This window comes from Suncus etruscus, chromosome 15 (genome assembly GCF_024139225.1).
Source record: "Suncus etruscus isolate mSunEtr1 chromosome 15, mSunEtr1.pri.cur, whole genome shotgun sequence".
Lineage (NCBI taxonomy): Eukaryota > Metazoa > Chordata > Mammalia > Eulipotyphla > Soricidae > Suncus > Suncus etruscus.
Window position 1 is genome coordinate 39,162,779 of NC_064862.1, and position 13,585 is coordinate 39,176,363.

Below are 13,585 nucleotides of genomic sequence, written 5' to 3' on the forward strand. Positions count from 1 at the left end.
TGAGTAGAGTGGTTTACTAGACAAGGGGACAATTCTACTTGCCTAAATCTCAAAGCAGGGAATGGCAGTTATTTTGGAAAAACAGGAAGTACAAAATGATACCAAAAACCAAGTCAATTTAAATGTATCAGGTAATTTCTTTCTTACCACAGAAGCCTGTTCTATTTTGAAAACAAGATTGAAGGGTTCTGTTGAAATTATTTATGTTCAATAAATAAATTGATTGAGTTTGGAGAGATAGTACAGGAGTGGGTAAGGTGTTTGCGTTATGCACAGGTTCAATCCCAAGTACCACATATGGTCCCTATGTATCCTGCCCAGTGTGCTCTTAATACAGATTCAGTAGAAAGCCCCGAGAATACTCTAATGTGTCCCCAAAACAACAAAAATTATATTGCCCTAAGTTAAATATTAATGGTTATCTCCAATTCCTAATAGTCACAAAAGTAATAAATATTTATAAATGTTATAAAAAATAAAATTTATAAAAGTAAATAACATTTACTGGGCAAAGATTGTATCTAGACATGGTGTATACTCTAACCCATTAAATAATTTAAAAAAATACTCTGAAAAAATCCCTTCATGACACACATAAGAAGCAACAGTAAAGCCAGAAAAGAAATTTGATCAATCATCCAGCCATACTATAAGATACCAGGATTCAAATCAAAGCAATCTGACTCAAAGAATAAATTCCTAATAACTATTCTGCTATTGAGAGTTTATCTTCCCCCAAATTTATTTCTTTATTAAATTTTTAAATTGAGGTTTTACGTTTTTTTGCTGTACTGTTAAATATGGTTTGCCATGCACATAGTAATTCCAATACAATGTCTTTACCAGTAAACCCATCTTCCTCCCCCAAAGACTCCTTTACTCCTCATATTTGAAGACTTCACCCTCCAACTCAGGTGTGTGGATTAGTTCTATTGTGTTGCCTCTGCTCTTTGTTGCTACCTTGCTGAGCATCTTTAAGTCCCACATAAGAGAGAAATTCTTCCCCTTAAAATTAAAAGCCACTAGTAACTCTATCATAAACCACAGTTATCTATGAATATTCTAAAAAGAAAAAACCAAGTGTTATTACTAGAAGAGGTAATAGATAAATCTCTTAAATCTCACTCTTGAATAAATGGTTAAGGTAGAGTCTGTAGAAACATATTTAGGAATGACTTTAATTTATAAATTTATAAACTTAGTTTATAAATCTTAAAGAAACTGACCTTGGTAGATTATATAAAGGAGCCATTCGGAAGCAGGCTACCACTGCCCTTTTCCTCTGCTTAGACAGCAGTTTGTGCCAGACTGCCTTTTTAGATCTCTGAGGATGCTCCACCTGAAGTAGAAAGACACCAAATATTAAAGCCAAATCCAAAAATTATTATTAGTATAATTATTTTAGTTTTTGGGCCACACGCAGCAGTGCTCAGGGGGTACTTCTGGCTCTGTGCTCAGAAATCGCTCCTGGCAGGCTCAGGGGACTATATGGAATACCAGGATTCAAATCAATGTACTTCGGCATGCAAGGCAAACACACAACCTCCATGCTTTCTCTCTGGCCCAAAAATTAACCTCAAAATATAGCTGTCAACAATGTACCTTTTAAGTAAAAACTGTTGGAATTCCAATGCCCTACATTAGAAACCATCGTAAATGTTATGAATTTTACTTAATATACAAACTAAATATTTTACAAATAGTGTGTACTTTCAAAATAATGTCATCTGTGAAATCAAAGAATATAAAAATATTCTCTATGGGGGTGAAAATGTTCTCTATAAAATTACTTGCATACTTTTCATAATTTTATTTAGTTAAAAAGCATTACATGTTATGTGTACCTTTTCCCAATATAATGTATTCTGATATGTAATGCAATCTTAAACAAGAAAAAGACAATTTAAGAAAACTCTACTGTTAAGATAAACAGATGACAATCTTCATGAATACACTATATGAGGAGTGAGTAAAAAGATCTAACTTTACAGAAATGTTAAAATATTGAACAATTGTTAGAAAAAGATAAGTAAAATTTTAAATGTTTCAGTAAATCATATAAGCAAGTTACTTTTTAACATAGTGTTTAAATATCCAAAAGAAAAATAATTTTAATATTAGAGAGGAAAACTTTTTAATATGAAATACCAAATTAATTAGTAATAGCTAGGCAATTAAACACTATACTTCCCACACCATATCTCCGGTATACATATGTGGATTTCTGGAAGAAAATAAAATGTTATATTAGCTAAAAACAGAATACTAAATTTATTATCCTTTGTAGTTAGGTCAACAATATAGAAGTCTTATGTCTAAGAATACCTTTCAATGAACTGGACCACAGAAATTTAAAATTTTTTAATAAATCAGTTTAGATAATTTGAAAGCACTATTTCTGAAGTCTCTTCCCTCTATAAAATCAATAAATATATTTTGGTAATAGTTTCCTTCAATATTTTCCTAATAATTTTATGATATGAATTGAAATATTATAGATATAATTGTTGATAAAGATATAAAGGTAATGCCAATTATAACTTAATTTAAAGTATTATTATGAGTTTCAAAAGTGAAAATATTAGTTATTATAGAAATTAGATATTCTGATCAGCCTGAGTCACAAAAATACATAAAAATTATGAAAAACAGATACCTTAAATAAACTCTAAAAAATTTAAAAAGAACATGATGTTGAAGATACAGAGGTGAACATGGGAGAAAAGGCATTTGTCATTACAAAACATAAATATTTAGAGCATTTCATTAAAAAAGACAACTAATAGGGGTTTACCCTTAAACAAAGTGAAGAAATATATGACCTAAATATTGAATACCAAGATATGTCTTATGTTTGAGTATTTATCTATTTCTATTTTCACATTTTATACTAGAGCATAAACAACTGAACTAGAGTAACAAGATTCAATTTTCATACTTAGAAGGCATAATTTTGCCATTTGGGAATATTCCCAGTAAATTATCAGAAAATGAATGGCTGTTTATTAAAATAAATTTTACTATTTTATCAGTAATAACATCATGCTTACATATTTTATGAATATGTGATATAAAATATAATAAAAGATAAGTCAATTTCAATAAATCTCTAGTTTTTAAAAATTGAGTCAAATTCAGATATGTATAAGAAACCAGTGAGAATTAAAAGCTGATAGTAGAAAAAATGTATCTAAATGTGATATAAAGTAATTTTTTTTCTTTTTTTGGTTTTTGGGCCACACCCTGTGACGCTCAGGTGTTACTCTTGGCTATGCATTCAGAAGTCGCTCCTGGCTTGGGGACCATATGGGACGGTGGGGGATCGAACCGCTGTCTGTCCTAGGCTAGCGCTGGCACCTCTAGCACCATCGCGTTGGTTATAAAGTAATTTATTAATATTCATTAATTATTAAACAAAAGTATGTATTTTGTATACATTAAAATATCTCTGGAAATAGTCATATACATCAGTTAAATTTTATTACCTCAAATATTGTCATCTACAGATGGATGATTAAGTATATCTATTTAATACTTTTAAAATAGAATAAGAAATAAATAAGATAAATAAATAAAATAGAATATTTAGAAAACTCTTTAAGTTTCCTAATATTGTATTGGTATATTACTATTATTGCATTACTTAATATAAATATGAGACAATACCCATATACTGTGAATATTGTTAAATCTAATTGAATGTGGTGAAAGTTGCATTGCAATTTTTAGGGAATTTGAGCAAGGGCAATAGTGTCTCAAATATGCTGACTAGTAATAAAAATGACACAAATATAAAATATTTAAAACTGTTATAACTCCTCAACTTTCATTATAGTTATTTCGATTATTCAATACTGTTAATTTTTATAATTATAGAACTATTAATGACAATACAATAAAGGCTTTGTTTATCAAAAGAAATCTTGCTACAAGAATTATAAACTTGGAAATTGCGTTTATTTAAATGCCAGGAACTTCCAGTTACATAGTTTATACAATAAAAATGCTGACCACATGTTTTATACCATATGTGTTATAAAACAGTTATGATATCAGTTAATATAACAAACACCATACTTTTATATGGGTAAGGAATATATTGGGACTGAACAATCGTGTAGTGGTAAAGCGTTTGCCTAGCATGCGGCTGACCCTGGACAGACCTAGATTCGATCCCCAGTGTCCCATATGGTGCCCCAAGCCAGGAGCGATTTCTGAGCTCGTAGCCAGGAGTAACCACTGTATATATACTTAAATATGTATATATGGGTGTATATATAGGTAATAATATATGGGTAACAAACACTATATTTTTGTATGGGTAAAAAATGGTTGCATCAACATAATTTCTAACCTGTTCAAGATGAAAAAGTACATTTGCTATATCCAATACTCTCTCAATTGTTTTCTCAGGATCTGAAGTATCTTCAGTTCTGTTAGGTAAGTCTTTGTAAAGAGCCATTTGCCACCTAATAGCAGGATCTTCCAACTGAAAAAAAAAGAGAGAGTGATAAAAGTTTTAAAAATTATTATAATATTGCAGGATATACTCTAGATTAAATATGTAATGATTTAGCAGGCATTTCATAGTAGAAAGTCACTATGCAGAGAACATCCAGAGAAATATCTTGTATCATGAAATTTGTCACTAGTGGCATAAGACAGACATTAAATAATGTATATAATTAGGATGAGGAAAATGAGGTTTAATTAAAAAATAAAAAATTAGCATAGTTTACCTTAAAAAATACCTAATTTGAAAGTGAGATATAAACAGGAGTCAAAAGCACATGATTTTATGCAAAGAACCCCATTTTCATAGCCAGCACTACTAAGTCAAATGGTTGAATATCACCAGAAATGTCCTTGGGCCCCCATGAGCACTTCTTAGGAGGCCTCCAACAGGAAGAGAGAGAGAGAAAATGAGAGAGTTTAATCTTTGATTGTGTATTAAAAAATCTCTATATAAGAGAGCTTTCAATTATGATTTAAGTTGGAATTGGAGGTTGAGAAAGCAAATAGGCAAAATGATCTTTTATCTGCTTTCACTGATACACATTGAGGGACAGAGCGATTGCACAGCTAATAGGGTGTTTAATTTGCATAAATATGGCTTGAGTTCATTCCCTAGTATTCATACACCCAAAAGTGATCCCTGAATATAGAATCAGAAGTAAGCCCTGTAGCATAATTAAATTGACAATATCTAAATCTTCATGATTTCTCTCTATATTTCAAATTAAAAAACTCATTATCTGTGGAGTCCTGGGTTCTGAACAAGGAGAGATGCCATCTTGTAAGGACCACATGCTCAAGCATTTTTTCATTAAAACTGCCCCAAGCTACTTGGCCATCCCAGGTAGCCTCTAGAGAAAGGGCACAAGGAAGCAGTAGGAAGGTTACCCTAGTCCACAGCTAATCACTTTAAAGACTATCAAAAAACTAGAATCTCTTTATGTCCTTCCATATATAATCCGATTCATGACCTTGGGTGGGGTTCATTTCCTTTTAGAGAGGTCGCTGACTCCCTGAGTGGTCAGTTGGAGCTGCTGGTAGATGGATTAAAGTTTTGTTCAGCTTTAGAAATTAAAATAAAATAAAAGTAAATAAAAACTCATTATCACTGAGTCATATCCAATCCAGAACGTAGTTTGAAATGTCAAAAACAAGTTTCCACTATAGGTAAACATAAACTATAATAAAAGACTTGTAAATACCATTTGTCCTTTCACATGTAGTCCTTCATCTGAGGACTGTTTAGTAGTGACAGACTAAGTACATATTTTATCTTATCTTTGACAAAAAGTAATATGAAAATTCATCAATAAGAAATTAATCTCTGTCACTAGGATTACCAGTTATACAATTTCACAATATTCAAAGAATTAGTAACATAATATTTCATAAACTTATATCTATATTATATGTATGTCTAACTTTAAAAGACTATCAAATGAAATGTTCAAAACAAACACAGTATATGATCATTACCTCTATTTCATTTGAATATAAAATATTTATTTTTAATGTCTTTCATTTTAAGTTCTATTCTTTCTTTCTACCCAAATACAGAACATAAATTGGTCAGAGTACTGCTAGAAGAAACTATAGTATATAATGTTATTCAAAACATTATTTTCTTTATTCCATTGACATTCGAGGAAACTATTTTCAGAAAGGACTGTTGTATAGAGTTGTTGCTATTACTATTGATTATTTGGTTTATATAAGTGACCTTCCTCTAGTTCATTTATAGTTGCTTTGATTATCATGAATATTGCAAGTTATTTTTGTCCTAGAATGTTTTTATTCTTCCTTCCAATATAAATGAAAGGTTTGCTGGGTAGTGGACTTTAGGTTGAAAATTTCTTTCATTCCGTAATTTGGATATTTCATTTCATTTCTTTCTTGCCTGGTATTGATGTATTTAAGGGAATTAGTCAATGTACCTTTAAGGAGTGATGTACCTTTAAGGGATGATGACACCCCCCTTTAATGGCAGTTGGATTGGGACCCCCCCCTGTCATAGCAATAGGACTGGGACAAGCCACCCCTGTAACTGACACCCCCAAAATATAAAAAGGAGAGCCTGGTAGTTACTGAGGTGGGGGGTGGTGTAGGGAAAAGATCAGAGAGGAGCCTGCTGGCTTGAGGAGGGCCTGTGATAAAAAGTATTAGCGAGATGCCACCCCCAAGACCTATAGGTCTCCCCTGTCCCTCTCTGGGAAATTACCTATCTGTATCAGAATCCCCCCCACCTCAGCGGTAGACTTCAGGCTGAGAATATTAAGGAAACTTTGTTTCTGCCCCCACCCCCCTTCCCCCGGCTGTGTGCTTGTCTCCCGCTCTCTGTCTCTCAGGCTGCTTTGGAAGTGATCCAGGACCATTTGGGAAGTGGCCCCAGGCCACTACATTTTGACATCTCTGGATGGGCATCTCCTCTCACCCACCAGCCTGTCCCCAGACCCTTGCAGAAAAATCACAGCTTGGTGGCTATGCAGCTAATTGTAGTCTTGCAGCCTTGAAGCTCTGTGGCCTTTGCAGCCCATTTCTATGAGATACCTTGATTCCTATGCTGTTTCCATTGCTCTTAAGGTTTTTCTTCTTCCTTCTGCCTTACAGTTTATTTCCATAAACATGCAGGTTTATTTGAGAATGATATAAAAAGAATTGAGTACTTTGTACAATTAAGTACTTTGGTTTGTTTTACTGAGATTTGAGGCTGTATATTGTCTGAGAAAAAAAAGTACTAGATTTCACTAGTGCTAGATAAAAATTGGAATGTATTTTGGGGGATGAGAAGGCAGATGGACTTCAGGACTGGAGACAGGCTGGGTTTGGAAAGGGTGTAGTGAATCACATCGGGAACCTGGAGGATCCAGGTTCAGTTCCAAGTCTAGAGATCCCTCCCCTCAGATGATTCGCCTGGGTTGGGAGGGAAGACAGATTTCAGGATAAGTGACAGTCTGGGCCTAGAGACTGGGGAAGGAGAGTGGTAGTCTTCCAATCTCTTAAGCTATGCCATTATGTTATTGTAAGACAAATTTCCTTCCTTTCTGTGAATTCTTGCAAAGTTATAAGCTTTCCTCTTACGCTGTTTCACTCAAATTCTAATACTCGTATCTATTTTCATTTGTTTCCAGGAATCTTTTTATTTCCTCTCTGACTTACTACTTGTTCGGTAGTGAGTTGTTTAATTTCTAGGTGTTAGACTTATTTCTGCATTTCTGTTTGCAATTAACTTCAAGTTTTAGTGCATGGTGGTCTGAGAAAATAGTTGATAATATTTCTATCCTATTAGTTATATAAAGATATGTTTTGTGACCTATTGCATTTTCTATCTTGAAGAATGTTCCTTGAGCATAAGGAAAGAATGTGCATTTGGTTGTTGGAGTATGGAAGTCCTATATATTTACACACACACATATATAAGTATATATACATATACATAAATACATATATATACACTAAGCCCCCTCTTCAAAGTCAATATTACTTTGCTGATTTTTTTTCTGGGTAATCTATCAAGAAGTGAATGTGGTGTTGAAGTCTCCAATTATATAGTGTTGCTATTGATGTCTTTCTTTAAGTCTATTAGCATATGTTAAAAGTATTTTTCTTGCATTGCATTACATATCATTACATGCATATATGTTTAGGAGTGATTTCATCACTTTGTACATATTCCTTTATTATTATTATTATTATTTTCTTTTTGGGCCTCATCTGTGACGCTCAGGAGTTACTCCTGGCTATGCAATCAGAAATCGCTCCTGGCTTGGGGGCCATATGGGATGCCGGGGATTGAACCAAAATCCATCCTGGATCGGCCATGTGCAAGGCAAACAGCCTACCACTGTGCTAGCACTCTGGCCCCAAATTCCTTTCTTATTAAGAAATTATTCTCTTTTTTGCTTATGACATTTTTGAGTCTAATGACATTTATGTTTTCTAATGCCTAATGGAAACCCCAGCTTTTAAAGAGGGGCTTGTTTGCTTGAAGGATTTCCTTCCAAGCTTTGATTTTTATTTTGTGTTTTCTCTGAGTATTCAGATGTGTTTCTTCCAGGTAGCAGAATGTTGGATTTAATTTAAAGATCCTTTATGCCACTCTAAATGTCCTAATTGGTGCATTTGGCCATTGACATTGAGAAAGATTATTGTAATACAATATTTTTTGCCATTATTTGTAAAAGTTTGATGTGTTTGTGTGGTGGATCTTGAGTCTATGATGTTCCTGAGCTGTTGTATATTTGTGACGTTGAATATATTTCATCCAAATCTGAATAAAAGTCTGTTTGGGTGAAGGATTTTTGGTGAGGTATTCATTTCATTGCATTTTTTTCACTCTACTCAACCATGGCTTTTGTGTTGGAAAGGTGCCTTTCATTAATTAGTATGCTGTACATCTTAAGGCTGCTCCTTTGTATGAGGTTTCCTTTTTAATATTGCTGCTTTCAGTATTTTAGATCTACTTATAGTTTTCAACATTCTGTTTAGGAAGTGCCTTGGATTTTCTTTTAGCTGATACCATTTGGACATCCAGGTTTTGCTACATGTACTTTTTAGTTCTGGGAAATTCTCAGCAATATCTTTGACTGCTGCTTCTTCATTAGAGTTGTCTTCCTGGCAGTCTGAGATGTCAATGACTCTTACGTTGTTTCTCTTAAATTCACCTCAAAGTTCTCTTGTCAATGGTTTATTTATTTTAAGACTCTTTTTTCCATCTTCACAGGTGTCTGTAGGTGCTATGCACTTCAAGCACAGTGATTCTGATGTTAGCAGCTGTTATTCTGCAGATGAGGCCTTCCCATAAGGTTTCATTTTATCTACCAAGTTTTTTTAGTTCTTCCATTTCTGTTTAAAGATTTTTCATTTCTGTTCTTATATACTCTTAAACTTTATTGGCTGTCCATTCAACTTTATTTTTTTGAGTTTCTTGGACATCCTCAAATTTTCCTGTCTAAAGTCCTTGTCAGAGAGTTTATAGTGCTGGTTGATGTTTGTTGGGTCTTGAGAGCCATCATTTTGATTCATTTAGCATGGTACAATTCTATGTTGCTTTCCCACTGTGAACATAACAGTCTGAAGATGTTTTTTGTGTGTTGTGTTGTGGCTGAATGATTGCAAGTAAAGGGACCATACTGTTCATTGTCAACCTGGGTGCAGATATAGCATTTCTTAGCCACAAAGAGGACCCTGTTGATGCTCTGTCTGTCTGCCTTAGGTTTGTTTTGTTTTTTTTTTTTATGTGGCTAGGCACAGCACAGTCTGGATGCCCTGAAGACCTCTCCCCTTATACTGGCACTTTTGTTCTCTCAGAGCACTGACCTAGGTACAGAAATGACACTTTTCCATCACAAACCCTGCTGCTGCTCTGTTTCTTTAACTCTTGATATATGACTTTTATTTGGCGGGGGCATATCCTGTGATGCTCAGGGGTTACTCCTGGCTATGTGCTCAGAAATCGCTCCTGGCTTGGGGGACCATATGGGACCCCGGGGGATTGAACCTTGGTCCGTCCTAGGCTAGTACTTGCAAGGCAGATGCCTTATGCCCTGCACCACCACTCCAGCTCCTTAATATATGATTTTGATGGACACATTATCTTTCCTCTAAACCACCAAGACCCTTTACCTTTCATTATTGACATTTTCATCCCTACCACCTATATCCCCTATTTTATTCTTTAGATCACTTTTTCGATTTGAATGAATTCTTCCATTTTTATCACTTTAGAATTTCTTTCAGGTTTATTCTCTATTCAAATGATTTTTTGAACTATTAACCATTAATGTGTTTGATGTTCTAAAATTTTCTTTGGACAGTTGAGAAAAGTCTGATGTAACTGAGAATTACTTGAACTTTTTCACTTTCTGTTGACATGGCCGAGTTCCTTAGCTTTTAATTTGTATCTGGTGTTTAGTTGTCTGAGCAGTATGACATTGGATGATCCTATTCCATGTGCTTCTCACCAGTGGGTATGTTTTAAATTGCTTTCTAGGAACACATGTTGGCATGGAACTCAGGTTTTCTGAAATGCTCTGGTCTTGGTAAGTAAGTTCCTCAGAGATTGTGTGCAAATCTAGTCCCAGGCTTTTGAAATCACATAAAGCATTTGGGAATGTGCTTGTCAGTGACATTTTGTGGCTCTGAGTTTGAAACTGGGGCTCTCACACTGGGGTCCAGTTAAACTGGGCTGAGTTGGTATGGGAATAGCATTGGCTTTTGTAAAACATTTATAAGAGGCATTGAGTATTTTTTGTTCTTAACCACTAGTGATGAGACAAGGACATACAATCTATTCATAAACCAAATATCAATAATCTTCAATTAGAAATTAACTTCCTCTGAAAAAGTTTTGCTAAATGTATGACATGCTATATATCAAATCACACATGAAATTTTCTCTAAATAAATATTTAGCATTGTAAATATTATAAAGGCACCCACAACCATTATTGTCTTATATGCCAAAGTATTAAGAGAAAGAAAATGGTGTAGTTATTTTTAAAGTTATATTTTAATATTAGAATCCTAAACGTTAATATAGTACTGCTTTTCAGCATTTGAACATATTCATACTTAAATAAAAATTTACTTAAAAAGAGAGCTGATAAAAAGGAACTGAGTTGAAGTAATAGTTTGACTTCTTACATTGCATAATGAGCTTTCCAAATAAATGAATAATAAAATCACTAGCATAAAAAATCCAAATAATATAAGGCCTAAAAATTATAAAATTACATTGAAAAATTCTTTCATACACTAGAAAAATATATATTACATCTTGATGTCTATACACATTTCTCTTCTAAAGATACACTCTACTTCTAGATAATTTGTTTATTCCTTAAGCAACAATTTTCAATTCATTCTGTATATCAATGACTCGAGAATATGCAATTAGTTTTGTACACTATACGTAAGATTTCAAATATGTAAGACACCTGTTACCATGTGTCAAGAATCCGCGACCTCATCAATATGTCCGAAATATCTAACCTCTATTTTAACTGGTAACATTTTTTTCACAAAGCTTTACAAATTCTGATTGCCATAAAATGTCAACATTTGTTATGTCAATAATCTTTAAAACAAAAAGATTTACAAGGCAATAACTGATCATTTTTTGTATCTTAATTGCTAAATACACTATTTAAAGCAATTTTATTTTGTAAGTGTTATATATTCTTTAAAATATATTTTGACTTACCTTGCCTTGTAAGTGAATGTTGCTACGGATTAAATCACGTACTTCATCCTCAGTGTCTTTCTGTCAAGAAATAAATATTATCAAAAGAGGTCTGATAAGCCACCAACTGTCATGCCATAAGTTGTAAATCAAAGCCCCTTTGAAGCAGTTCATTTATGAATAAGCACCTTTACCAGATTAATATGTTTGCCACAAACTGGGAGGGTGGTTCTTATGCAGAACTAGGTTGGGGCTCTTTTATTTCTTTATTTTGAAGCTGAGCTGTGATTTGTTGATAGGCAAAAATATTACCTCCACAGAAAGCAAAGTAAGTATCATGGTAAAAATAAAATCAGTTCACAACAAGATGGGGAATAGAACATGTTCCTAAGGTTTAATGAGAGTCATGTTTCTAGAATTTCTGAAATAGGCTCAAAATAATTTTAATACTTAGTTACATCATCTATTGTTTGGTAATGACAAGCAAGATTTCCTGAGGATCAGATGTTAAGAACAGCCAAAAGATTTGCAACTTGCAGACCTTGCTGTCTATTTATTTATATTGGAGCATCAAACTCTGGACAGAGGGTATTCCGTTGTGGGAGCAGAGGAAGACAATACGTCCTTTAATTTACATAATTATCAAGTAGAAATCTCATTTTTGTTAAAATAAAGAGATAAAATTGTGGGCTATAAAGAAATCTTTAGAATTATTTATTTGTAAACCAGATCTGCTAGTGTAAAAGTTGCAATTTATTTAACCACTCAGTACAATGAATCATGCTTCTAACAGTTACAAAATCACAATCTATAAGTTTGAAGATACTTCTTATCACTGGTTTTTATATAGTAGTTCATATGAAATTTATTTTTAGGCTACAATGACTTCTTTGTGTATTTTTTTAATTTTTTTCTTAAATATACCCTGAAGAAGATTATCATAATTTAGACCTGTATAAAATACTATATGGAGGGGCTGGAGTGATAGCACAGCAGTAGGATGTTTGCCTTGCACAGTGCCAATCCAGAATGTACCTGAGTACGATCCCCAGCATTCCATATAATTCCCCGAGCCTGCTAGGAGCTACTTCTGAGCGCAGAACTAGGAGTAACCCCTGAGAGTCACCAGGTGTGCACCCCCAAATAAACAAACAAAATTCTATATGAAAAAATAGGCAGTCATTACATGTGAATCTTAGACTCATTAAAATATTGAATACAAATAAAATACTGATATAGAGCAGTGAGTTACCAGAGTTTAAACAGTTAAGATTCCGGATGTAAAGTCATCATTCCCACTGGCATTTAAAAGTAACAAAACAAAAACAACTTACCATACTAAATCGCATTTTGGCCAGCGCAATGAGCTCCTGATCCCCAGGAGCACAAATGTTTAACCCAATGGGCAGTAATCGTTTCAAAGCTGCTACAATAAGAGAGGTCTGCATTGAATATCTATCTCCTTTACGCTTCATTTTCTTCCTTTCCTGATCAGAAACAGCTGCCTGGGAAATAAATATTCAGTGTTACCCACCATGTGGCTTTTTTCACATATAAAATTATAAACTTTTTTTTGCCTTTTTTTGGGCCCCTTCCAGTGACACCCAGGGGTACTCCCAGCTACGCACTCAGAAATCGCTCCTGGCTTGGGGGATCATATGGGACGCCAGGGGAAAAAAACCGCAGTTTGTCCTAGGTCAGTGGGTGCAAGGCAAACGCTCTACCGCTTGCACCACTGCTCCAGCCCCTATAAACATTTTCTGACTAAAAGTAGCTTTATCTCCCTCATTTTCTAATCCCTATTTTCTTGAAATTTTCATATCAGTTTTTTGGGTTTTGGACCACACTTGATGGTGCTCAGGACTAGTTTTACACTGGTTTTACACTCAC

The 13,585-nt window shown here is 33.9% G+C and overlaps 1 protein-coding gene across 1 annotated transcript in view; it reads right to left on the reverse strand.

The window, feature by feature from the left end:
* RYR2 (ryanodine receptor 2) overlaps positions 1-13,585 on the reverse strand; it is a 685,578-nt gene that overhangs the window by 109,073 nt on the left and 562,920 nt on the right. Inside the window, exons 72-75 of the mRNA XM_049789034.1 lie at positions 13,030-13,200; positions 11,717-11,776; positions 4,355-4,489; positions 1,227-1,339 (exon numbers count right to left, since the gene is read on the reverse strand). Coding sequence (XP_049644991.1) covers positions 1,227-1,339; positions 4,355-4,489; positions 11,717-11,776; positions 13,030-13,200 — 479 coding nt within the window. The remainder of the gene's footprint in view (positions 1-1,226; positions 1,340-4,354; positions 4,490-11,716; positions 11,777-13,029; positions 13,201-13,585) is intronic.